This window comes from Neopsephotus bourkii, unplaced genomic scaffold (assembly GCF_033783945.1).
Source record: "Neopsephotus bourkii isolate Nb327-2 ecotype Australia unplaced genomic scaffold, CSIRO-AGI_Nbou_v1 NB_855, whole genome shotgun sequence".
NCBI classification, from domain to species: Eukaryota; Metazoa; Chordata; class Aves; order Psittaciformes; family Psittacidae; genus Neopsephotus; species Neopsephotus bourkii.
Genome location: NW_026901351.1, coordinates 1585296 through 1612848, shown reverse-complemented (window position 1 = coordinate 1612848; position 27553 = coordinate 1585296). Strand labels below are relative to the sequence as shown.

Sequence of the window (27553 nt, the reverse complement as noted above, 5' to 3'; positions counted from 1 at the left end):
CGGCTGTACTACTGATAACTAAGTTGACTGACATGACTGAATAACTGAGGCAGTTCAGGTGACTGAGATGACTCAGATTTCCCTGCCCAGTGACACAAGAAATGACTGGACATTGGAACCCTTCCTTTCTGCAGCAAGACATGGTTGGTCATAAACAGCATTTTACTTCACAGAGTCTGCTGACCTTAACACAGACCCTACAGCCGTTATCAAACTTCAGACATGCTTACTAGTCCAAGCTCAGGAGCATGCTTTAATGGTCAACCACCAAGGTAGGATAAGCCCTTTATTTACTCCAAGTTAAGCCAGCTGAAACTCTGTTCCCTTCTTTATATACACTATTCACCCCAACACTAACAACTAAAAATGTCAACTGTACACAATAAATGCCTTGAAAACAATTCTGACAAACAGCAAGCGCTTGGCTTGTTTTTTACGGCTGATGCAGTAAGCTTTATAAACAATGCTACAGGACCTTTTTTCAGATATAAAAGGAAAATGAGAAATTCCCTAGATGCTGCATCTTCATAGCAACAAGTACAAAAATACTGATTTTTATCAGTTGTTTGCCATTTTCCTGTAGTGTCTTAAAAGAAGCAAAAAGACAGATGCCAGCCTTTAAAAAACCAAAACCAACGAATAACAAGACAAATTAGCCAGAGAAGAGACTGTGCAAGGTGGGCTACAAGCTTCATTAAAATCCTAATGGAATTAGCAATGATTTTAACATGCCTGATTGTCTTACAACAGAATGTATAAAATTCAGACTAGTATTTTTTATTTTTCCTACTACCATAAGTATTTTGCTTATACATTTAAAAAGAGAAAGTCAAAGTCTAAATTGAGTGATTGTAAGTACAGAGATTGCACGAGACATTCCTGCTCCTGGAAACACCTGGTGCTTTTTAACCCTGCTTTTCCCCTCCCCAGTTCTGATGTGCATGAGCAGCTTTACACAAAGAGGGAAAGAAAAATGACTTTACAAGACAAAGAGTGAAATGAAATACTCAAAAATGATGTCAGCAGCTCATTGTAAACCTGGGAAAAATTAAGCGATAAAAATCAATTTCCGCATACAGTGTTTCACTTGCAATGTTTTAGATCCTCTCTAACTAAGAAAAAAGGTCACACTGTCTTAATGTTAAGACAATAGTATAGACTTTAAGAGAACTTCATATACTCGAGCCTCCACATTTCAAATTTGTGCCTCAGGAATGACACAGATCTTTGGATTTCAGACACATAAATATTATAAACCAGCAGTAATGATATGAGATCACAGCCTACAGAAGAGTTTGCATTCAGTGTTTCAGCAGAAAGCCCCATACAGAAAACCTCCTGATGTAAGCTTTGCAAGGAAATAAAGAATAAACTACCCAAACAGCTCCGTTTGATGCTCTTGACTAGTAAGAATTGTGGTAGCATCAAGTCCCAGTAACTGTGTTTTCACCCCACCCCCCCTCCTCACAGGCGCATTTCCTTGCACACTTCTGTGCCGTCTGGAAATGCACGTCAGCAGCATTGCAAGTGCCCAGTGTACTCCCCCCATTGCCATTTCCCATGAAAGAACAATTAACTCATGCTGTTCATAGCTCCCCCTATTGCCAGCAATTCCATTGAAAGACACCAAAGAAGGGCAAGAGAACAAAGGACTGCAAGAAAGCAGAGAATGAGCATCAGAAAAAAGGGATAGAAGAAAATGAAAAGGCATATTCTGCTCTTGTTATGTCTGGCAGTTCTGGACTCATGTAACAGATGAGAGGGCAGAATCTGTCCTCTACAGAAACAAAGGGTGAGGGGACAAATACTGAGGATCCTCACTTGGACCAGTTACTTAAATAACCTTCAATAAAAAATAATCAAATAATCACCATCTATGCTTTTCCTACAAAGACGGAAAGACCCCCCACCAACTTGCAGTTGAAAGCCTTTTTATAACTAACAATTTGTAATTATCCATTTAAAAGAATTAAGCCTATTTAGTTTTAGACAGAATACAAGCTAAGTTCTGCAGCCTGATGTGGAATAGGAGCACAGTCCTGAACATTACCTGAAACTGTAGCAGTCAGCACAGCCAAATGCTGTAACAGCAGAAGTATTATCCTAAATCAAAACCACATTATTCTAAGTTTGTACTAGTGAACAAAACTGGAAAGGCCATGAAGGAACAACTGGCTTAATTTGTCATAGTTCTGTCTACTTAACTGGAGCCTCTGATTATTTATACCAGCTGAACACTGTGCCCCAGAGTTTATGGTCATGGGTACAATCCAAGTTGCATTAGACATGGTTAGATGCCTGCCTGAAGCAGTAAACTTGTAATAGGTACTTCCCACCCACAATGGGCTGCAGGAGCTGTGTCCCTTAATACGTAACACCAGCATTAATTAAGAAAGCAGAGGTACACCTTTTAATAATTAATAGTGAAGGAGATCTAAGAAGGGCAGCGGACAATAATACTGAATAATTCAGCACTATAACCAAAGGAACAACGGCACTGTAACTTTAGATGTGAGCATTTGCAACAAAATCCAACAAAAATATTTGATACACTGAGGGCTTCTTGTGTTCAGGAAAGGGTATACATCCGAGATAGCGCTTCCTACTGAGTGGGCATCAAACAATTTCTGAAACCAGTCTTTACAACAAAATCAAAAGCAGCTGGTAAAACTGCACCAAGGCAAGTGACTTTATACTGGGCTGTGCCAGATTCAGGCCCAAAAGATTAAAAGCGTCATCCAGTAGAGGCAGTAGGTCATCAGTAAACCAGGATTCTCAACAGGGCAAATTAGCCACACCAGCAACTCAGTTTAATTAGCAAGGGGGGAAAAAAGCACAACAGATTTTTCACTCATCCTGTCACTTCAGAAAGTTCCAGCAGCAGTGACAGCCTATGTCTGTCAAGTCTAGAAACAAACAGAAAGCTGCAGCAGCTGCTTAATTTGTGGTTACAAATACTGGAGAATTTTAGTTTGTTGCCTGGCTAGCAGCTGAGAGGTAGAAATACACCAGTAAAAAAATAACGAGCCTTTGTTACTGAATGAGAAAAAAAATGTGCATTATATTTAATTGCAGAAGTCTGGCAAAATATCAGAGCATTAAAAAAGATGGGTTTTTTTGTTTTGTGTTTTTTTTTTTTTGGGGGGGTGTGTTTGGTTTTTTTGTTTGTTTGTTTGTGTTTTTTTTTTTTTTTAAGAGAAGAAAAAAGAGACCGAGTGACAGACCAGGAAGGACAAAGCCTGCTGCTGCTCAGCCTTTTTCTGTCTCACTGCTGGCAAGGATTATTAGCCTGCTGTTGCTTCCCTTAGCAAATGAAGGGCAGCCAAATTGCATAAAGCAGAATGTTTTTGGAATTTCCTTCTTAAATTGGTTTGATGACAGGTTCCTATTAAGAACTGTTGTGAATTCAACAGAAATTAGATGCAGCTTCTTCTGCTTACTAGGAACTGATCATCACAACTTCTCTGGCACTGAACCCCAATAAAGTAGAATTTCCGTGCTATGTATCCTTACAGACACCCCAGGGGAGGCATGTATGTCTCCTTGTCTTTTTGAAGCCCAGCAAAAAAGATAGGAAAACATCTTGGACACCAACCCTGCGACACATGTATGCACTGAAGTAGCTGACAGTTACCAGATTTATTGTGTTTTATAGAAGTCTGGCCCATGGCAACTTGGGAGAAAGGATTCACAAGATGAATGAGCACACCACTCAAGCCAATTAGAAACAGTGACAAAAATTTGCTACTGACTAGTAGGAAATTACTGGTACAGATGGAGGATTTCATCTGACTACCTACAAGTAAAAATATTTAACCCACAAACTAAGAAAACATGCAGATGTAAATATGGAACAACAGGCAAAGTGAAAATAGACTCATGGAATCCTAGAATAGTTAGGTCAGGTTGCCCAGAACCACATCCACCCTGGCCTGGAATGTCTCCAGGGATGGTGCATCCACCACCTTTCTGGGCAACCTCTGCCAGTGTTTTATCATCCTCATTGTGAGGAATCTTTTCCTCACATCTAGGTTGAATCGCTCTTCTTTCTGTTTAAAATCATCACCCCTCATCCTGCCACAACAGGCTCTACTAAAAAAGTCTCTCCCCCTTTCGGTATTGGAAGGGTGCAATAAGGTCTCCCTGGAGCCTTCTCTTCTCCAAGGCTGAACAAGCCCAGGTCTCTCAGCCGTTCCTCATAGGAGAGCTGCTCCAACAAACATGACTGCTAATAAATATTTATATTTAAAAATTTTAAAGAGAGCAACAAATAAGCAGCTAGCAATACTATAACAGCACTCCAAACACTTTAATGTTCTAAAAAAGTAACCCCCTGGGTGTTTCCTTCCGGCTACACGGGGGGGTAGATCACCTACTACAGTTGTGTTTATCACAGCTAGCGCAGGCAGGCACCTCTGCCTCCCTACACAACAACATGGAGAACGAACATACAGCGCAGAAAAAATGAAAACACGTGAAGTGGAGGAGGAGGAGGAGCGGGAAGGGCGGGAGGAGGAGCAGGCCGAGGCCGAGGCCGGGGCCGGCACCAGCGCTATCACCGCCCCAGAGGGCGGACCCCGCGATGCCGGCACATAACGGCTGACCGCCAACCCTCCTAGGGCCCCTTACGCCTCTTATTTGCATACCCTCACCTTTGAGCCCGGGAGTAGCCAATCAGCGGGCGCGGCGGCGAGTGCCATTCACCTGCTGCGGCCGCGCCGGCCCGAAGGCTGATTGACAGACAAGGGGCGGGGCGGCGGCGGCCTTCTGCTGCGCGCTTCCCAGCGGCTGCTTCCCGGCGGCGGCCTTCCCGGCGGCGCGATGGTGTGCGGGGGCTTCGCTTGTTCCAAGAATTGCCTCTGCGCACTCAACCTGCTCTACACGGTGTGTGGCCACCGCGGGAGGGGCACGGGCTGCTCAGCGAGGCCTCCCCTCCCGGGTCTTCCCCGCCTTGCGGGTTCCGCTGCAGAGAGGAGAGGGGAGAGGAGGGGCGAGAGGCGGCTGGGTCCTTGCGGCCTGTGGCGGCCTCCTCTTATCAAGCTGGTGCTGAGGGTCTGGCAAGTCTCTGGGCCGGGAACGCCGCACGGTTGCGGTCTCTGGCTCTGTGGTGGCGAAGGTGGCACCGGTCAGGCCCGGCTTTGTCACCGTGGGGACGTGGCTCCTCGGGATCAAAATCCAGGGTGGGTCGGGAGCGGGCGGCACGGCTAGCGCTGCCTGCCGGGAAGGGGGGTGTGTGTCACATCTCTAGCCCCCTTCCGAGCGGGGCCACGGGACCACCCCTTCGTCAGCCCTCCCGAGCCCGACCCACCGGTGCCCTTTTTTCTTGGTCTGGAAAGGTCGCTGCATCCTGTGTTAGGCGTGAATGGGGAACGGGTTGTTTTGGTTTTCCTCAGCCAAAGCCTAGTGCCGAAGTAAGGCAGTTCGGTGAGTGAGAAGGCCCCTGCCGCTCTGGTAAGCAGGCATCCCTTATGATGGACCAGCGAGTTACAAAGTCTGGCTGCTTTGGGGTGATGGAAGCATGTCGGGGGGGGGGGGGGGGAAGAAAAGTTGTATGCTACACTGAAATAACTGAGTTGCTGGGGAGCTTCAGGCAGGTGCCTGGTTTTGTTTGGGCAAGTTGGAAGACCTGTTTTCAACAGATAACAAAAAAATTGTAAAATGGTTTGGGTTGGGAGGGACTTTAACGATCACCTGGTTCCAGCCCCCTGCCATGGGCAGGGACATCTGATCCTAATCTCCAACTGTGGTATAGCTGTGAGGTTTTTTTCTAATTATCTGTTTTAAAATTACTCATAAATAGCAAGAAACAGGAGTGTATGTAATGGCTTCCTCTTGCAGCACATTTGGAAAGGTAGTATGTCCTCTAATGTTTCATGTTAACAGCTGTGCTTGGGGGTGAGTTTCCGTAGACTGCAGTTGGGTCAGCCAGTGCTTGCAGGCAGTTGTATCACTTTTTCTGGAAGCACTGCCTGATCTCGAGTGAGGGTGAGAGAGGAGAATAAACAGATCTAATGCTGCTCATCAGAACAAACAGTTCTTGTAGATAGCAGTTACTGGACCTGATGATAATCTCCAGGATGGAGCATGAATGGATGTAGAAGTGCCTCTGTTTAAGCCAGTGTTGTTTTTGTATTTTTTGGTACATGAGGTGACTCTCATTCCTTCAGAAAAGGGCAGAACAAAAACCTTGGTATAGGAGTAGTGGATTGTGTCCCTGGAAAATGCCTCTGGAGTATGCTCAGGGGTACTCCACTGCCCACTGTGGAAGTCACCTGGGAGCCCTGTGATGCTATGGGTTGCCCCTACCTACAGCAGAGGGGAGCATTATGCTTTTTGACATCTGTAGATGGAGGTAAGTTTAGTCTATGTAGACTGGCATGGTGAAGGTAACTAAAATTGTAGAGTAGCCAATGTGGGAAGGGACCTCAGGAGATCATCTTGGCCAACTTCCTGTGGGATTACCTCATCCCAGTGGGTTGTTGTAGGTGAATTGTCTCAATCCAGTTTTGCTTTTTGGTAAACCAGAGGTTAATGCAAGACTTCTTTTTTTTTCTTTTTTTCATCATTCTTGGTTTTATTTCTGGAGTGACAGAGGAGTGAGAAATCTGGATCTTTCTACCATAATACATTCAGAAATCTCATTTTGATGTGGACAGCAGGTGTTTTTCTGAAGACAGGCTCAGTTATTCTTAAAGCTGTGTATTAGCTAGGTGTAAGGGTTAGGTCTTTTGATTGCATTTGGCCATAACAGGGATGGGTTGATTTTGGGGACCTCTGTAGTTCTTTCTGCAATACCTGTACAAAGCACCTATGACCTTAATCTTGTTCTGATGTCTCCCTGACTAGAATTTACTTTGTGGGTGTCACTTGATATTCTTTCATTTGACCTATGCTGAGCATATGTTTCTGCTGAAGAGAAGGAATGTCTTTGCATTACAGGAACTGGAATATCCGATTGGTACTGCTTGTGTTGCTTATTAATTACAGACAAGTTGCAAGACTAATGCTTTCAAATTTAGAGTTTCCGGAATAAATAACATTTAAGGTGTTCGCCTGGTGGAATTGATCCAGCAAAAATGTGGGGGCTTTGCTATTCTTCGGTTAGACAAAATCTCCACAATACAAAACTTCGGTTGCAAGTGAATGATGGGCTTATTTTTTCCTAGCTGGCAAAAACACTGAAGACAACTAGAGCAAGAACTTCATCATCATCTTCTTAAACAACATCAATTCACGGTGATAATTGATGAGAGGGTAGTAGTAGGGGTGAAAAGGGATATTAGCTCAAACAGGTAACAAATGTTTTTCTAGCTAGCATTGATGTGCCTGGATCACATGCTGGGAATGAATTAACCCTCAGAACTGCATATTGAGGGTTACAGTTTAAAGTCTGCTTTTCTTTAAAAGACTTCTAGAAAAGGATATTGGAGCTTGATTTTTATTTATTTTTTAAATTTCTTTTTATTCTTTTTATAGTAAGTAATACACTAAGGAAAATAGATGTCCTGACAGTAATAAATCTGGCTTAAGGCAAGAATCCAGAAACCCACTAACCTAATTGCTGGCTTAATGTTCTTTTCAGATGGTACTTTGCTGATGACTTTTGGTTTTTCTCTGTACTAAGTTAATGTCCTTAGGCCCTGATTCTATTTTTAAATTCATTTTATATGAGTAATTCTGGCATCTATGCTGAGTTGCTGCGTTCAGTATGGTTCCTTATGGGTATGGGAAGAGTAGTGAAAAAGAGACTGTTGACTCTGTAATGGTGTGTGTTGCTGGAATAGTCTTATATAGAAGAACTGCCTGTATTGAAGGACCTTTAAAATACTAGTTTTGGGTACCTGACCAATGTTGTCTTTACTAAATCATATTTACATTTCCTGCTGAATGACAAATCATTCAAACTGATTAGAAGGTCTGTCTGTGGAATTCAGCCAAATTCACAGATGTGTGGCAGAATCTGCCGGGTATGAGAACCAGTGATGCTGGCTCGACCAACATTTGCTCACTTTAACCAGATAAGGATTTCCTTAGGTAGACAGTGATCCTTCCAAGGAAGCCTTGAGTAATTGTGTTGAAGTGAGAACAGTTGATGTATTATTTCAAAGCAGATTTTTCAGAAAGGAAAAGGAAATTCTTTATTCCTAGCTAGTGGTGAAAGATTGAAGTGATAGCTGGGTCACAAGTTTAAATATTTAAATTAAAAATTAAAATACTGACCATCAGTTCATTTGGAGTGTGTGTGCTGCGTTTGTCACCCAAGCAACTACTTAATTGTTGCTGCAGCAGCAAGCATGAGGCTATTCATTGTGAGGTTGTCAGTATGTAAATGTCACACATTTATTATAATGAACAGGTTTTCAGTTTTGTTACATCTAAAGAGGCTGTTTGGTTTCAAATAAAACATATAGTACCTTTACCATTAGAAGTTTGTATTTCTTAGTAGCACAGAATTTGTTCCCCAAAAGCATCCATATTTCCTCTTACCACTAGGAAGAACTTTATCAAAGCAATTTATTTTTTATATTACTTTGCTCTCTGAACCTGATTTTTTTGATTGCCTATTAAGCATCCTGGGTTTTGCATTCATTTTCAAAGCATTGTATTTGAAAGGTGGTGTTCTGATACTTTTCCCCTATCACTGTTGTTTCTCTGGGTGCAGTAATTAGTGTCAGTGCAACTAGTGCATTTTTGCTTTCTGCCCTCTATATCAAAACTGCTTTGTATTATGGAAATATGCAAAGATGAGTACAGAAATTCTCAGATTTGAACAGCATGTGCTTAGCTTCAGAGGGATTTTAATAATGTCTGTCTTAAATACAAAGTTCCCCATGCAGAGGAGTTGATCATGTTGCATCTTCCATGCAAATTTGCTACCTCCATCTATTTTTTTGCTGCATAGGGGGTGCCTGGTGATAGAGGCAGGGTGAACATCTGGATTTTCCAAGGGAGAGGGGATGTGACTGTTTTCTATGTTACTTGATGATTCATGACTGCTGTAGTGGCTGTGTATCATCCGAACTGGATGCTCGGCAGTTTCCTTGGAGCTATTTCTGTCATTCTTGAGGACATTTTGAAGGCAGCAGTACAAACTGTGCTATCTAGCCTTGATGTGCAGATCAAACAGTGGTACAGAAGCTCCCAGGTATGTGGCAGGGAAGGTTAACATTGATCATATCAATGTAGTCTTGTTTGGGGGTTTTTTTCTTGTTTTTACTGGCTTTTGAGGAAGGTTTCTACACTCATGCTATGGAACGCAGAGTGACTACAGCATAAATATACATACGTATTTGAAGACTTTTTGTCAGTGTTGGGAATGCCCTCCCAAAAAAAGTAGTATAGCTGCTGTGTCAGTTTATAGTCAAAGTGCCGGAGGTTTGTGGTAGCAGGTCAGCATTGAGATATGTGCTGAGCATGTATGCCAGACATGAGTGGCTTTTGGTTTTTCACTTGTCTTACACAGAGTGTGTAGTGCCATTTAGAGCTAGGAAGGCAGACTGTGTTTAGTGAAAGAACTGGGGAATGGCAGGACATAGAAGGAGAAGGCTATATGGCGCATAGTATGTTTTGATAACAATGTTTTCAGACATCACAGTAGTGCGGGTGAACACTTTAAATCCAGCACAGTTATTGCGAAGCCCTCAGAATGCCTTGTAGCTGAAGTCATTATTTGTGTTCTTTCTGCTATTATTTTCATGTTGAGGGAGATGTATATGTGGAAGAAGGATCTGTGGAATCACTAGGCTTCCTGAAAATGTTTTGCAGCTTCTTAAAAAACAAGAACAAGCAAGCAAAAGTAAACATGACACAACACAGTTGTTCCTGCTACACCGCAGAAAGTGTGTGTTTCTGAAGACTGGGGGGGTATAAAACGGGTTAAATATCACTGTAATTTTAACATTAGAGAAGCTTGTTATATAGTCAAAACCAATTAGAGCCTAATTGCTGGCCAGTAACTTGAAGAACTAGGCCTGAAACCAAAAGAACTGCCTTTCATGATGACACAGGAATGCCGTTTTTCACATAAATTGCTTATTCCACATCATGTGTCTCAAGGCTGTTCAGTAACCAGACTACTGATCACTTTTCATTTATATTAGTCACTTAAAGATGGATGATTTTGCTTTCTTGGAGGTACCCAGAACTTTCCTTATTGCTCAGCCTTTGCTTTCAGTAAAGTTGAAGGAGTACTGTAAAGAGATAGAGTTGCTTACAGCTGTGATAGAAACCAATTTAGCTTAGTCCTAACTTGTTTAAGATGCACCACTGTATACTGTCCATACTTTTAATGTGTTTTTTTTTTAGATGAAGTTCAGGGAACCAGAATTGTCTCCTAGATTCTCTGTGGCTGTGCAGGAATGTTTGGCCAAGTTGAAGGCAAGGGTGGTGGAAAGCTCTTCCTTCAAAATACATACCATTTGAGTTTTAAACTTTAAAGTCACTTAAAAGGAGTGGAATATGAACTTATATGTGAAGAGAGAGGTTAGGAAGGATGTGTGTAACCTGGCTTTAGTTCCTGTTCCATGTCCAGCTTGAAAGCTGTTCTGTAAATATTTCCTTTGCTGATACCAGTGTAAATGCTGTATAGTGTCTTTACTTGGGAATGGTGAGGATGTATTTCTTGAAATTCGAGTTCAGAAATGCAGTTTTTAAAAACACCTTTTAGGGCCGAGTTTAGAAGGAAGCAGTGGGAACACTGACTTCTGCATATGACTTCCTTCCTAGTGAGCAGTCCAATCTAGCTGAAATAATGAAATGTTGCTAGTTAGTCTAAACAGCAGATTTGTTTGTGGCTTCTTGTTGAAGGAAGGAGGAAGTGGCTTTGGCATTTGAATAGTTTCTCATTTGTGTTGTCTAGAGAAATCGTTTGTCAGTATCTTTGTTTCTTTTTGTTATGTAGAATATAAGCCTGTGGATAAGCACACAAGGGGTAAGTGTGAAGAGAAGTATGTTTTTCCAGTACAGGAGTGAAGGAAATGAGCAGCTGTGTATACAGGAGAACTTGGACTTGAACAACAGAGCAAATTAGGATAAATTATTATCTATTTATTTTTTTATAGAATTTATGCAGCAGTAAGGGGAAAGTAAACCCCATCAAGTGCTGTAAAGGCTAATGCTGTAGTAAGGTTAATAAGTGAACTGAAGAACTGGGCAAACTTGTGATGACTTTACCTATGTGATAAAGAAATTTGCCTACAAATTCTTATTTTTGAAAGAGCTCTGTGGTTGAAGTGTGTCTGAAAAATAGAATGGAAATCACTTGGAAGTCTGATCCACTGATCTTGGTGTCCCTAAGAACTTTCCTGTTGGAGTAACATTCTGTCTATTGACAATATGCTTGATTTTCTTCCTTTTTTTTTTTTTTTCCTGTCATAGGGAAAAAAATAATTGATCCTCACTTAAGATTTGTGCTACCCATAGGTTTGTTCCAGTAAAGCATTTGCTTCATTTAAAATTGATGAGTTTAAATACTGGGTTCTGCTAAGCCTGTGTTTGCCTGTGTGCTTTTTAAATAAGGTTGCTAGGGTTTGTATTGATGGAGAAGATAGTATACAGTAAATATTCAAAATGCTAGCTGTCAGTCCCCCACATGCACACACTTCCCGCGGCTCTGTGTTGCTTATTTGTGGATAGTTTGTAGCATCTGTGTGAGAAACAAATTGCTCCAGCTTGACTTTTGCTCCTAATGCCTGTTGGTTTTCTGTGTGAACATGCCTTAAATGAATGGGACCTTCTGAGATCAAGATCAGTGCTTGTGTTTTTGAATCTCTGTAAGTACTTCTGAAGACTCATTCATTGCTCTTTTAGTGAGAGGCCTTAATGCTTGTAAGAAGGTGTTTTGTTGATAAAGGGTTTAGGAGCTACTTAATGAGCTAGATGGTACAGAAGAGTCCTTGGCCACTGTTAAACCTGCCACTTATCTGCCTCTTAAACTTTGGTTTTTGGTGTGGAGACCTCTTCCATGGTGGAAGAGCTGGCTGTGGTGTATGGGATGGTTGCCTGGGGGGAACTTCTGAGGCTCATCTATACAGGCTCCTGCTCAGACAGGATCACAAATACCACTTGTTTGCCAGCTGTGGCTTTGTCTACTGAGTCTTGAAAACCTCTGAGAACTAAGTTCATCACCTCTGAGTATGGCACCAAACCGCCCTGTTTTGTGCTTTATCTAATGTCCAGCCTGAACCTCCTAAACTGTTGCTTGTGGTACTGAGAGAAATTTTTCTCCATTGGTTTTGTAATGCACTTTCAGCTTCAGTTACTATTAGATTATCCCTTGGCTGCCTTTATTGCACTAAACAAACCCAGCTCCATTACCTGTTTCTCAAACATCATCCTCAAGGCTCCAGTCCATTTTGATGACACTTTCCAGGTTCTCAAATTCCTTTTCAACCTGGGGGGCTTGAAATAGGACACAGCATTTGAGCTGCAGTCTCACCAGCATTTGGTTTCCTTTCATTGCACTCCTTTTGGCTTTTCCTGTTTGCAGTGGGAGTGAACTTGGCTTGTATTCAACTTGTAAATCAGTTTGATCTTCAGATCTGTCTCTGTTGCTCAACTGGTCTGTTCCTAGCTTCCACTGAAGCACCTCATGAGCAAGTTTTGGACTTCATGAAGTTCCTGTTAGCTGATTCAAATTTATCAAGATCCATCTGAGTTGAGTCTGTATTTGAAGAGTCAATTGCTCTTCCTTTTTTAGGAAATCCACAAATTTTCTGAGAATTCGTTCTGCCTTAATCACCCAGGTTGTTGATGGAAGGTACTGTGGCCCCAGTGTCAGCCTTCATGGTGCTCCTCAGGTATACCAGCTGGATGCTGAGCCATAGATTACTACCGTTTAAGTTCAGGGATCCAACCTGTTACTTAGTCTGACAGCCCATTTCTCTAACCCATGCCTCTTCAGTTCACTAATAAGGCTACTGTGGGAAACTGAATCAGTCTTAATCACTGAAAACTGGATTGCGATTTCATATATTTCTGGTAGGTTTCTCAAGCAGATATTTGAAGTGTTATTAACCAAGGCCAGCTTTATATAAATAATGTAGATTTTCACTTGTACTTCAGTCTTCCAAGGGTGATGCTGTTTTCTTTGGAGGAATTCTCGTGCTCTGAAGTGTGGTTTCAGTAAAATGAAATGTGACATTCAGAAGCTCCATAGGGGTTCCTTTTTCCCTTTTTTAACACAAGTGACTGTCGTGGTTCAAACCCAGCCAGACAGCTTATTCACTCACTCCCCCCCCTTCTTGCCCTCCCCCTACTCCTGGAGGGGCGGAGAGGAGAATCAAAAAGAATGCAACTCCCACGGGTTGAGATAAGAACAGTTTAGTAACTAAGGTATAACACAAATCACTACTGCTACCACCAATTACAATAATGATAAAGGAAATAACAAGGGAAGAGAATACAACACCTCAGCACCAGCCAACCAGTAACTCACCCCCCCCAGCCCGACCATGCACCGACCGATACCTCCTCCAGCCCTCCAGTCCTAGCCCTTCCGGGTAACTCTGCCTTACATCCTGGGCATGATGTGCTGTGGTACGGAATACCTCTGGTCAGTTTGGGTCAGGTGTCCTGTCTCTGCTTCCTCCTGGCTTCCCCTCCTCCCTGGCAGAGCATGAGGCTCACAAAGTCCTTGGTCAGACCAAAGCATCATTGTTATCAGCTCTGTTCCCAGGCTGAAAGTCAAAACACAGCACTGCACCAGCTACCAAGAAGGAGAAAAGTAACTGCTAAGGCTGAACCCAGGACATTATCCACCCCTTATTCTGTACCATTCACATCATGCTCAGATCCCACGTTTTCAATATACCATCACTTATCTAAGTGCACTCTTATCTTACTTAGTGCATGGACCAGTCCCTGTAAAGCTGCTGAGTCCATCTGGTCCATGATGTCACACTCCATCTCCTGTAACAGTCTTTAAGAGCAGGAGAGGCTGTGTGCAGTGTTCACACTTGTGAATAATCTGGGCAATAGCATCCATTTCTAAGTCCACCCCTCAATCATGAGTCCATCTCTATGTTGCATCTCTGCTCTGTTGGCCTGAAGTACCATGGGCCCACCAGGCTCAGAATAATTCACTGTCCCCTCCATCAGTTTCTGCAGCTTGTTGCTGGGGACTCCATACAGCTGCCTTCCATCTCCAATGCTTCCAAAGCACTGGAGGGGCCCAGTGGACTAGATACTTGCCCATACTGTCCCACATGCCCTGCCACTCATGACTGTCCAGCCTTGGGGAAAATCTCTGGTCCTCCCATATCGTCGTCTAACCCCAGACAAGACCCAAACCCAACTCTGCTTAACTTTTGAGATCAGACAAAATGCTCATGGGTAAAACACACTTTGTGTGTGCGCCAACATGCTGATCCCCATCACAATCAGCAGGCAGGTCCCAAGGGTACCCAAAGGCCATCCAAAACCTTCAGAACTCTCAAACGATGCTGCTGTACTTGTCCCTGGGGCTGGTGTAGCTGCTGTGCTTGCCGGCTCTCTCACCACCAGCTTCTCTTTTCCTGAGTCCAGCTCTTCCTCCTCTGCCTTGCTGGGAAATGCTGCGGGGTCTCCTGCGTCCTCCTGGGGCTCGGCGGGCGGCTTCCGGGGAATGCTCTCGGCCGTCGTGCGGCTGAGCTCGGCCGCGGGGCTTGGCTCCTCTGTGGGGCTCGGCTCCTCCGCCGCCTCCTTCCGCTCCTCGACCGCCCCAGCCTCCTCCACCGGCAGCTGCTCCTTGCTGGTCTCCGGCCCCGCTCCCACTGCCATTTGGTCCCCGGGGCCGCTCCCCCTCGGCCTCCCGCGACCTCACAAAGACGGAGGTGAGGGTGAGGCCCAGGACAGTGAGGAGCAGCTGGACGGCCAGGTACCAGTCCACAGCCACGTCCGTCCCACCCTGCTGCTGGAGCCCACCCGTTTTACAAGTCATTGCCATAAAGTACAGTGAGACAGGAACCTTAGCCCAAGCCCCACACTTGATAAACACTAACACAGCAAATACCGGCTCTAAGTAAGTTACAACATTCTGAAGCTGTGAGATCAAGAAGAACAACTTTGAGAGCCAATAAATCAGCGTTGTGAGGAGTGACTATTAATCCAGTCAGATCTGTCATTATCTCAACCCGTCGTGCCCCATGTTGGGCGCCAAAAAGAACTGTCATGGTTTAACCCCAGCCAGACAGCTTTTCACTCACCCCCCCTCCCCTTCTTGCCCTCCCCCTATTCCCAGAGGGACAGAGAGGAGAATCAAAAAGAATGCAACTCCCACGGGTTGAGATAAGAACAGTTTAGTAACTAAGGTATAACACAAACCCATTACTGCTACCACCAATAATAGTAATGATCAAGGAAATAACAAGGGAAGAGAATATAACACCTCACCACCAGCTGACCGATAACTCGCCCCCCAGCCCAACCAAGCACCAACCAATACCTCCTCCAACCCTCCAGTGCTAGCCCTTCTGTGTAACTCTGCCTTACATCCTGGGCATGACGTGCTGTGGTTTGGAACACCTCTTTGGTCAGTTTAGGTCAGGTGTCCTGTCGCTGCTTCCTCCCGGCTTCCCCTCCTCCCTGGCAGAGCATGAGGCTCACAAAGTCCTTGGTCAGACCATCACTGTTACCAGCTCTGTTCCCAGGCTGAAAGTCAAAACACAGCAAGGAGAAAAATAACTGCTACTGCTGAACCCAGGACAGTGACTTTTAGGGTTTTTTTAATTATTATAAGGAAAGAAAGCTTGTATGGTTAGAATGCGCATATTACTCATTTAAAAGGAGTTAAGGTCTCTAAGTAGTTTTGTTTCAAGTACGTTTTACTACAAAGTCTCAGGAGCTTCACTTTTAGGAATATTGCTTTTCAGTCCTTGTGTTTCAGACACTGGAGTAAGCCCTGTTGAGCAGCCATTTTTAGTGGCTAAACAGTGCCTAATACTATGTGGCTTTTAGTGGCTAAACAGCGCCTGTGTTGTTTTACAGACTTGTAAAACCTCTTCCCAAAACAACTTAAGTTTTTTCCTCTTTGTAGCTGTGTGTGTTTGCTTTAGTTTTTCACATTATGGCACTATAAATCTATATATAGAGAGAGTTTTATTGTACAACATGCAGAGAGTCCAATCCAGACCTGAAAATGAAGGAATCACTATAATTTCATCTTTTCCTCAAAATACAGAAGAGTCAAGAACTTAATACTAAATCTGTCTCTGGGATGGTTTATAAGCCTGCAGTCTCCATTTCAGTTTTGAAACACAAAGTCAATTTTCCACAATTTTTAAGTGGCTAAAATTGGAGTAGCACATTAGTTACTTTGATCCAAATCATGTGTCTGCCTGTCTGGATCCAGCATTTTCGTGTAGCTTGCCAGCCAGAGCCCAGTCGCATGGATCATATTGAATTGCCAGATGTTTTAAGGAACTGGACAATGGACAATTTTGTTATGCGAAAGAAGAGGAAATATAGCTTTAGTATTACAGAGGTAATGCTTGAATACGAGACTAATGGCTCTAAAGCTAGAATGTGATCAAAAGAGATACTAAGCTGTTTTATGTTATTTTTCAAAGCTGATCACCCGATTCCTGAACCTCTGGGGTTCAGTAAAGCATTTAAAAGCCAAAATGGCTTTTTTCCCACTTGAAAACCATAATGGTTCTAGACTCAGTATGTGTCTGTTTCTGTCAGAAAAGATTTTTGGGCCAAGGGAGGTTGTGGTAATAACTTTTAGTGTCATGCTCACTGATACCATTTACATATCATCAGTATAATGGAAGCTGAGGTGAGTAAGAGCAGCAAGAAGTAACCAGTACCCTGCAGCACATGCACTGTGTTTATCCAGTAGGTATTAGGCACAGAATTTGTTTAGGCTTCTCCTTTTAATTTTGATACTTTAACAATAAAACTCATCTAATCAAATTGTTTTAGCCCTCTTATGAAATGATCAATGCACTAAACAAATACACATTTTGGTACCCTGGTAAGAATAAAGATCTGCAGCCATAGCTCAGGTGGAACAAAGAAGTATTGGGGAAAATCACTAAAAGCAAAGTTTCTTCTGCCCCCCCCCCCTTTTTTTTTTGTGTGAAATAGATTGAAGTATAACATTGCCTTTTAGATTATTTATCTTTTTTTTTTTTTTTAATGAGAGATTGCTTTTAAAGAGCTGTGTAGTGGCAGTGTGAGTTCAGTGCTTAGGAGTTCTTGCAGAGCATGGGATGTCAACCAGCACTCTCTGACTGGAAATTGGGTTATAAGGTTCCTTTTGTTGTTCAATTCTGATGCTTACATGGAAAAATAATCCTTCCCAGTGGGATGAGACAATGAAATTAAGTGAATGGGTATAGATCGGAAAAGGTAGGTCTTGCACCTTATTGTCTGATTAGCAAGGCTAATTTTTAACATAATCGTATCAGGAAGTTTACAGCCTTGTGCAGCATGCATTGAGAAAATCTGTCTGTAGCAGAGCCAAGGCTTTTGGTTTTATTTTATTCCCCTTTCACTCCCTCCCACCCTTTCATTTATATTTACTTGTTCTAGTGCTTTGGTTTTAAATAAACGTGGTGGTTAGAGCATTTTCTTTAAAAGAAACAAAGACAAATATGAAATAATCCTAAAACTCTACTGGTATTGAGCAATTCCTTTGAATTTTATATTGTTCTTTTGTCTCTTCATGTGGCAAAAGAAGTGTAGTTACAGCAAGCATCGTTCTTGCAGACTTTCTAAGTTTCTTGTGGGAATTGCTGGCTTTTGGTTAAAATGGTTTTGAGATATGTTCCTGTGTGAGCACATGAGAAAAAACAACCCCTGTGTGTTGATCTTGATAAGCATCACTACTTGTTTTCCTAGCTTTCTTGATGTTATCTTAGATTTCCATGTTTCAAAACCAGCATTAGATAGGTCAGTCTTCTAAAAGGTACTTAAAAAAAAAAAACCCACATATTTGGTAAAGTGGAGGCAAAAATGCTCTGCTGTAGGGTAAGTACACTGAAATGACAAGTTGGACATTCCCTCCCATTACCATCCCCTGCCCCTTTGAATAAGCAGTAAAATGCCAAGAGATTGTCCTGTTTGAATGGAAACTGGTGAGCAATGTAATTTCTTGCTCTCTATTTGTTGTGAAATAAAGCCAATTACTTAAACTAGACCAAATGCTTACTGTTCTCTGTTTTCTTCTTTGTTGTTTGTTTCTTTATATATATATTAATAATGATACTACTTCTGGGTATTTTTTTTTTGCGAGGTCAGAGTTTTGGAAAGTTAAAACTTGCATGTTGAATTGGTGTTATTTAACAGATAACGTTATGGGTGATACGTTACACATAGTTCTAACTCTGTTTTAAACGAGAGTGTTAGGCATCTTGTGTATTATACATCTGGGTTGGTTTTCCTGCTGCTTTCTCCTGCTGTATCTCATTACAGATTTCTTTGCAGCTTTGGTGATGGAATCTTTTTTTTTTTCCTTTTCCTCCCCTCCCCGCCCCGTTTTGGTATAGAAGCAGGAAAGGCTGGATTTTACTGCTCTTATAAACAACAAATCCCAGTAAATTAACTGGGACAGGTTCTGCCCTCCTTTCCTGAATACCATTTCTGAATTAAAGCTGATGATTTTTAGTGTATTTGTCAATTCCATTATAATCTACATTTGAGTTTAGTGTCTCTAGTCAGTCACAGAGAGTGCAACATGACTTGACTTGTAGGTGGATTAAGTTGCAACAACTTCACATTAACAGTGTTGAAGAATAAAAATGTGTGCCTTAGAACATCTGGAGTTGAACTGTGATGAAATGGAGGATAGATTTGTTCAGGGTTGTACTTCTCTTTGCACTTGAAATTAAAATTGTACCTTTCTAATATCTTTAATACAAGGAATGTGGCTGTTTATAGGTTAAGCCTCTTTTAATGTGCAGACTAACTTTGTTTTCTTTTTCCTCCAGCTGGTAAGCCTGCTACTGATTGGAATTGCGGCATGGGGAATCGGCTTTGGCCTCATCTCTAGTTTCAGGGTTGTTGGAGTAGCAATTGCAGTAGGAATCTTCCTCTTCTTTATTGCCTTAGTGGGATTGATTGGTGCCGTGAAACATCATCAAGTATTGCTATTCTTTGTATCCTTCTCATAAACTGCAGCTTGGTTCAAGCGATATTAACAGCTGAGACTGATGTGGTAGGTGCTTCCAAAACAGAACAGAAATTCACAATCTTATTTTGGTCAAGTGCAGTCTAAATTAATCTTCCTTCCCGTTTAACCTTATTCCAGCTTCTTTGTTTTCTCCCTTGTTTGTTCGCTGAAGACAGAAGTATCCATGTCTCCTTTTGAAAAATTAAAATATTTCAATTTTTGGAGAGCTTTTTATGGTGGTTCACTGTGTGACAGGTGCTTTGTATTGTGTGCTCAACCCTGCACCAAGCTAGAGTAGATGCATTAGTGATGTTTAACAGTAGAGAAGGGTGATACTTCCAGATAGCGAGCTGGTTGTAGCAGCAGGGGAACATGTTGGTAATACTGGCTGTCAAGAAGCACTTCCTTTTCATACCTAGGCTTTAATTGCAAACCCAGACTAGAAATGAGCACAGGCCTTCTCAGTGTGCTTTTGCTGCCCCTTCCTCCATACTGACACCGTGTAAACAGTCTGTTGTGCTGCCTTGCACAAGAAGATTGATCTGTTTGAATGAGAAAAGAGGTTAATCAGATAACTTAATTTTTCTGGTTGTGCTCTGTGAATAAGTAGTGACCTCCACTTTACAAACAGTTGAAGTGCATGAGATAAGTATCTGCCTCTGAACACAGCAGCGAAATTGTGAAGGCAGTGCCTGACTTTCAAAGCATGATCTTTAGTATCAAAGTTTATTTTCTACTGGTTTTAGATGCATTAGCCCAAAAGCATGCGAAGCTGTGTTCCAAAAGCAACTCACTTTTTTTTTTTTTACCTAAGCTAAAGTTATCTTTTATAATTAATTACAAGACTCTGTCATTGAAGAAAAAACCCAACATATTCTGAGTAGGCAATACCTAGAAAAGTATTTACTGCTGCAAGTACCTCAAAATGACAACATGAGTACCTAAAGCTGAAGAAACTGGCTGTAGATTTTTCTCTTTCAGAGCTCCTTTTATTAACCTCTCTGCTCATGTTGTCTTGTTAGGCAAGAAACACCTAACCCAGAAATACCAGCTATGTATAGTTGTAGCCAAAAAGAGAGAACATATGGTGATTGAGGTCTGGGAACATATTTGGGTCATCTTTTCCTCAACCAGATAGAATTTACTTCCATAATTCCTTGTTTCAAAGGACTTACTTCTTATTTCATTGGATGATAATACCATTAGGCCTATGTGTTATAAAAGCAAAATTAATTAGAGAGTATATCCTTAACTACTGTTTCCAGTATATGATTATTCTTTTGCTAGTCTTTATTGTCCAGTTTTCTGTCTCCTGTGCCTGTTTGGCACTAAACAAGGAACAGCAGGTAAGAAAAGTTTTCTGACTTCTTGGTTATCTGTAGCATAATACTTGGTTATCTGTAGCATAATACTGTAAACATATATGTATACACATATACATTATGTAGGCTTCCACAAAGTGGGGAGAGCATATTTTAAGAAAAATCAGCATTATCTATCCTTTTGAGGACTAAACTTTAGGCAGTGCTTGGCTCTGGAAGCTAGAAAGAATTACATCTGTCTGGGTCCTAAAATGACTTCCAGCTGACTTACTTTATTGTTCTATTTTTAGACAATAAAATAAGAAAACAGTAAAAAACCCCAGACAAGCCTTTCTGTGTAGGTTTATGGTCACAGATGTAGCAGTGTGATGTTTTGACTCTGTGTCATGTGTTTAGCAATTCCAGATAAACTGATGAAATCTACAGTAATCATAAAGTAGAGAAGATAAAGCTATTGAGTTGTTCTTGTGTAACTGAAAAGTTTGTAACTATATTAGGAACTAAGGTGACCCTGAAGTGTCAAAGTAAAACCAGCTTCCATGAGGTATGGGGAATAATTCTTACCTCATAAGTAGCAGGCAAATGTACAGTGACTAAATAATCAGCTTTTACTTGTAAGTGCATTTGTTTACTGAGCAGACCCAGTTAGATTAGTTACATGTCCCATTACTAGTGCACTTACTGGGGGGGGGAGGAAGGGAAGAAAATTAATGAAAACCATGCATGTGCTGCTGCTAGGTGCTGCTGTTTCATTAGCTAAACAGGCTGTTTGAACATTCAAGTCATTAGTTACTATATTATCCTGTTAGACTTCAGGCTCTGAACATTTTAGGGAATTATCAGCCTGGCCTACTATATTGGTTTCTAGTGAAATGTGAAACAGTTCAATTAATATGTTTTTGTTTATGCCTTCTAGAGTCAACTTCTAGAGGTGGGATGGAATAACACTAACAGCGCGAGAACAGACATTGAGAGAAATCTGAATTGTTGTGGATTCAGAGTTTTTGATCCGAATGACACCTGCTCCTCTGTAAGTTCTCCAAGTGTGAAAAGAAACAACTTTTTTATTGTGTTTGTTCAGAAATGTAGAGCTGTTTCCATAGTTGCAGAAAGCAGAGATTTTCAGTGTGTAAGGTAGCTGTTACAATGATACTAAGCTCTTTTGTTAACTATTGAAAACATAATCACAGAGCACCCTGCAAGGGTACCCCGTTGTCATTTATACAGTGGCTCTTTTGGAGTCTTCCAAAGCTGCTGGAGTTTTGTTCATGGGTGGCAGTCTTCTCTAGAGCTAACTGGATGCTTTCAGTCAATGAAGTATTGTCAGAAAATGGAGTACAATTCTCTATCTGCTACAGGATTGCTTTAGAAGTCACCAGTGTCAACCATGTGCACCAATAATAGAAGAATATTCTGGAATGGTTCTGAGATTTGTTGGTGGCATAGGACTCTTCTTCAGTTTCACAGAGGTGAGTAGAACGTTAGATAATGAATGCTCTTCCTCCACTTCTAAGACTTAATTTTATGAAACAATTAATTTTAGGATGTGTATTACAGGAACTCCCAGTACTATCTTGGGAATCAAATAATTAGGTGAGATATTACTAGGCTATCAGCTTGGTGGAGGGCTTGTCTTTTGGAAAAGTGTTGAATACCTTGTTATTTATCTACAAAGCATGATTAGGAACCACATTAAAATGTGCTGCTGTAAAGTTTAGGTTTTGCAGACAGTTACCTGTTCAGGTTTATCGTTCTCCAAAACTAGTGTCATTGCCGTAACTTGTGCTCCTGTTCTTCCCACCTTCTGCCACCTGTGCACACACAGGTCTCTGGTTTGGGGATTTATTTGTTTGTTGTGCTTCCTGTAGTGCAAAGACGCAGTTTCGTGATGAGTGAACTGTATTTAAAACATGAAGTTAAAAGGTCTTTGACTCTTTGCTTTAGTGATTTTTTTATCAGTATGCTTTACGTACTGATCAGTGGATAAAAATCCTCAGAGTAGCTATTTTGTAACCCCACAGTAGAGCATGTCAGAATACTCCTTGTGCTGCTTAGTACAGTTTTAAGAAGGTTTATAGACAATTACAGCAATGGGGGGAGAGAGTAAATAAAACGAAATCACTCTGACATCTGCCCTCAATTTCACTACTAAAAATCTGAAGCAGCTGGGAGCTGCTGGGGGAAATTACAGGATTTGAAAGAGGCTATTAGAAAAATAGCTTTGTAGTTAAGTGGTAACTGTAGAATAAAACAATTTTGAGGATTTGTTTGTCATTACACTAAAACCAGGTTCATGAACATGTATCATGGGGGGGAGAAGAGAATAGTTTAATGCTAGAAATGCCTATGGGAAATACTTTGCACTGCATTGCATATATACTTGCATTTTGTTTTGTTGTTCTCTCTGTTGCTGGGTGTGGATTCTTCCTGAGAAGGTTCATGCTTTTTTCTAATTAAGAAAACTGGTGTGTGGTTGTGCAGTTTTACCAATAGTAAAATATCCTAAACTTGTGTGCTGGAAATTCATTGTCAAGATTTTAAGTTTAAAACAGATTTTGTAAAAATGGGAGAAGATGGGGTGGAGACCCTCTGCTTAATAATGTCTTTGGTTTTTGTTTTCAGATTCTGGGAGTCTGGCTGACATACAGATACAGGAACCAAAAGGATCCCCGTGCGAACCCTAGTGCGTTTCTTTGAGGTTTATAAAGGACTGAATCTTCTCTCTGCACTTTCTACTTCAAAATAGTGATTCTCTATAGTTTGGTATTTCTCCATAGTATGGATTCTACATGTTCCCAAAAGAAACTTGTTATTTCCATGAGAAATTTGTAGTTTTCGTATTTAATTTTCCATTATTTTTCTTCTAAGAATCTCTATCTTGAAGTAGACTAGTGTATTCAGTAGCTGGGCAGAGTCAAATTGCTGCTCTGAGCAGGTTAAATAGCTCTGTTAAGGCTTTGGTGTGATGGATCTGGTGAACTTTATACAGTGAGTTTTACAGCACTACTGGCTTCTCTGGTAAAACCCAGAAGTGTTTCCTGCTGTATTTATTGATTACAGAAATACACATGATTTCTCATTAAAATGATAAAAATATGTGGTAGATGGTTGGACTGTATGATTCGGTTGGGCTTTAGGATGAACCGTAGTCAACTTTTTTGTCTACTGCTTTCCTGTTAAGGTAAAAATAGAAGTTAAAGATGTTATTTTCTATAGTGCACGTAAGTGTATGTTAATGACTACTGTAGTCTTCACCCCACCCATTTCCTGTATGTTTTTTTGGCTTTCTCGTAGCTTTAGAATTTTGTTGAGAATAAAAAGAATTCTTTACTTTTTAATGAATATCTTCACTATGAGAACAATGAATGAAGAAAACCAGAAGAGTATAATCTGCAGCTGATTAACTTGAAACCTTTTTTTTTTTAACCCTTTCCAACAAGTGAATGAAGTTTGGTATTTTCACAACATCAAAATCAATAGTGATCTGTCGTCTTTACTGTAAGAAACTTGATGTTTGGAAAAGTTGTTGTACAGCTATTTTTTTCAGGTGTTATAAAATTATTGTTGTAATATCTCAGCAGTGTATATTCCTCTGTCATCCAGCTAGCAGTCTTGATTTCATGAGAGATTGAATGGTGTGTAAAAAAAGTAAAAGGAAAAAAAAAAAGTGAAAATGTTACGGTTTCCAGTAGTTTCTTTTCTTTGTTTTAAACAAAGTTAGAATGGTGCGTTATCAATGTAGTAAGTGTTGTCTGACCTGAAGGAAAGCATGGTCCTTCTTCCACCCTTTGATAGAAGCGATGCATCAACACCAGTCATCTGAACACCTGAGGTACACAATGTTCCATTTGTTTTTAATCATGCTGAATTGCAGACCTCCACTGCACCTTTTTCTTCATTCAGTTGCTGCCTCTGGTGTGGTAGGCGGCTGCTATAGCCTGAAAGAGAGCTCTGGAGCAAGAAAAAGGGAAGAGTATTAAGGCCATCTGCAAAGGAGTAGAGCAACTGAGTGAGGTGGAAAGGAAGACAGGGCTAATGGAAGTGGATTCTCATACAACCTCCCTTTACTAGGGAGATGCCTCCTTCTGCAGAGGAAGCAAAAGGAAGCTGAAATACATACCCATCAGAATGCTATCAGACTTTTATGTGCCCAGTGCTTCCCCAAAGAAGAAATTGTCTGCAGGTTTCAAAGGGGAAGAGTTGAATTTGAATGCAGAGGTATTTCAGAAGTTGTTAAAACCAGCTTCTCTTCAGGTGTAGCCAATTCTTCAACACCTGCTGTCAGCGCCATCTCCTGGTGCTTGGTCTGAATTACTGCTTTATATGCCACGTTGGTGGCTGTTCCAAGCACATACTTGAAAGTTCCATGTAAGTGCCCACTCGTGTACTAAAAACTTAAAAGCCTTCAGAATATTACTGAAGTATAATGTAAATGTATGCAGCTTTCCCCTGTTTGCCGGTGCTGTCCTGTTCAAGCAGTTAACCAGCTGTTCTCAAGATGTGTCAGGAGGATGGTGGTCATCAATTTTCTGGTCTAGAAAGGCTCCATGTTCTGTACATTCCTATAATAAATTAAAGGAGGAGTCTTATGGAGAGGGTTTATGAAGCTTAAAATAATATGACATTGCTACTTCAATTTTGACTTTTTCCCTAATTGTTTTTAGTGCGTAATTTTGGGTTCTTCTGGTGTCATAAATACAGTAGGTGGTATTGGAGAGTAAATGTGCATCACTGAGAAAATACTGAAAATGTTACCGCTTCAGAAGCTTTCAAGTCTCATGTGAATTTGGTTGAGTAGTCAAAAGACAGATCAGCAGATCATATGGTTTGATTAAAGTTTTTCTGTCATATCAGTGTTTTAATCTATTGAAGATTGTGCTTTAGGGAAAAATACCAACAAAACAAAATAGAAAACAAACAGTACAAACCTTGACATTCACATCAGAGGTATGGATTGACCTTCAGAACCTGATTCTTAAGGGGGGTGATAAAACATGTTGAGTCTGACTTTGGTTTTTGGGGTCAAGAGCATAGCCTTCCTCAGGGGAGATCTGACTTGCACATCAGTATACAAGAAATGCTGGACTTTTCTGATGTGTTGAAATGGAGCATTTAAAAAATTATATCCTTTATACGATTTTGTCTTTGAAGTTTTTGTTGTTCATTGTCTTTTCTGTTAAGAAAACAGTTTTGATCATATAAAGACTTTTTTACTGTTTGGTTTCTAGAGAAGGATTTTAATTTTTATCTGAGTGCTTGAGAATTGGGCTAAATTGTAACCAGATTTTCTAGAAGCTATTTACAGCAGTACAGAGTATCAAAACTTTGAAGTGGTTTAACTGGGAGCATTCTTATTGCTTACATTAGATTTCTTTTGACCTTAGTTATGTCAAAATGCTTTCTTAAAGTTTGTTATTCTGGTAGAAAGCTGTCTTGACTTCTTCAAGGAAGCTACACATTTTTACCACATAAAAATAATTAGCTGTAATAAATAATTCTGCATCTATGTGAGAAAGTGAATCTAGATCTTAACATACTGATATTATTGCACAGTATCTACCTCCTTTCAATGTGAAAATAACTACTACAAAAAGCTTGCATAACTTGAACTGGTACCTGTAAAAATGTACCTTAAAACTTCCAGCTGACAAGTGAATGGGAATGTACTAGTGCTATTAACTTGCTCTATATTTTTAAGCCTAATTAAAGATTGTCAGAATGCCAGCAGAATTCTGTAAAACGCATCCATCTTGTGTACTTCAGGTTGCCGGCAGTATGGCCTTCAGCAATGATTTCCCAGGTTTTCCAAAGAAATAGAGGTTTTATTAGGTATCTCATCTTGGCTTCATGCCTCTGTAAACCTTAATAATGTAGAGGAGTAGATGAAAAGAGCAGGATTAAGTGGACTGTTTATATAATAAGGACCTTTAAAATTTGGCTAAGGCAGTTAGCCAAAAGCATAGCCTTGAGTGCAAAAATATGAATTTCAATTTTAAAACTTAAATTTCTTGATACCTGCAGGCTGAACTAGCTTGTGTATTTGCATCCATAGCACAAAGGCTGCTATAGGTCTGTAACTGCTGTAGGTTATGCCTTATATCTATTTGCTCTGTATTGTCCAGAGCATCTGTACATCTGCTACAGAAAATGCTACTTCCAGTAGTGTTATAAAAACAGACTTGTAAAATGTAATGGCACAACTAGCTTTTGTTCTATGTCAGATACATGACTCTACACTTTGAGCTTAGTGGATAAAGATGATTCTGATAACCAGTTCCTCCAGCATCCCCCTGTGCTGTCCCTCTGTGAAGTGGTGTAACCACATTTTTCACCCTTTGTGGCTGATAGTTGGTTCTAGAGAATATTTGTGCCCCACTGCATCCTTTTTTCCTGTGTCTTCTTGCAGCTGCAATAGAACATCTTACTGAACTGCTGAAGAAATACTGAATTGCATGTCTGGACCATTTCCAGGTACCACTTGATATTTTCTGGTTGGTAGGGTTCATATGCCTTGCCAAAGCCATATTAGCAGGTGCCTTGCTTCTAATTTTGCCGAGAAATTCTGCTGAGCTGAAAGTTGCTTTTCTTGCCTGTCCTACCCTCCCAAGTGTATTCCTTCCTAGTGGTTTTCATTATGACTGGTAGTGGTAGTAGTGGTAATAGTAGTGGTGATGAGGGCTGACCAGCAAAAAGCTGAGAAGATAGTGAAGGTATTAATCCTGGGCATAGTTTTTCTCACTAGTGCTGCTGCTGATTTCTTAGGTATTTGAAATTGGAAAGTCTCCTTTTGCCCTGAATCTTAAGGTGATAGGTACTCCCATGGTGTTAAGATACAGTGTTTCTTTTAGTTCTGACTTCTCTTATCCCTTTTGGGCTTGTAAATAGCAATGACAAGGTGTAATGCAATCATGAAGCCAACCATGTACTCGATACAGTATCACTTCTATTAATCATGTCAAGGCCTTACTGAAATCTGATGTGAGCAGAAATCTTTTATGAGAAGTAGTTTTTGTCTTTTTTTTTTTAAATCTTTGACTAGATAAGGTGATCCTTGGATCATTTCAGAGTGCAGCCAGCTTTAAAAAAGAAACAAAAAAGCCCTATGTGTAAACAATCCAATCCTCTAGTCTCAAGTATT

The 27553-nt window shown here is 41.0% G+C and overlaps 1 protein-coding gene across 1 annotated transcript; it reads left to right on the top strand.

The window, feature by feature from the left end:
• The first annotated feature begins 4762 nt into the window (after positions 1-4762).
• TSPAN13 (tetraspanin 13) lies at positions 4763-23753 on the top strand. Its single transcript, XM_061356439.1, has 6 exons — positions 4763-4884; positions 18912-19079; positions 20359-20439; positions 21332-21445; positions 21774-21884; positions 23038-23753. The coding sequence occupies exons 1-6, from the start codon at positions 4822-4824 to the stop codon at positions 23110-23112; spliced, it is 612 nt and encodes a 203-aa protein (XP_061212423.1). The 5' UTR covers positions 4763-4821; the 3' UTR covers positions 23113-23753.
• Positions 23754-27553: the final 3800 nt, after the last annotated feature.

Coding starts and splice junctions, on each gene's coding strand:
- TSPAN13 (XM_061356439.1), top strand. CDS start 4,822: ATGGTGTGCGGGGGCTTCGCTTGTTCCAAGAATTGCCTCTGCGCACTC. Junction 19,080..20,358: donor ATCAAGTATTGCTATTCTTT/GTATCCTTCTCA, acceptor TACTGTTTCCAG/TATATGATTATTCTTTTGCT. Junction 20,440..21,331: donor CACTAAACAAGGAACAGCAG/GTAAGAAAAGTT, acceptor TATGCCTTCTAG/AGTCAACTTCTAGAGGTGGG.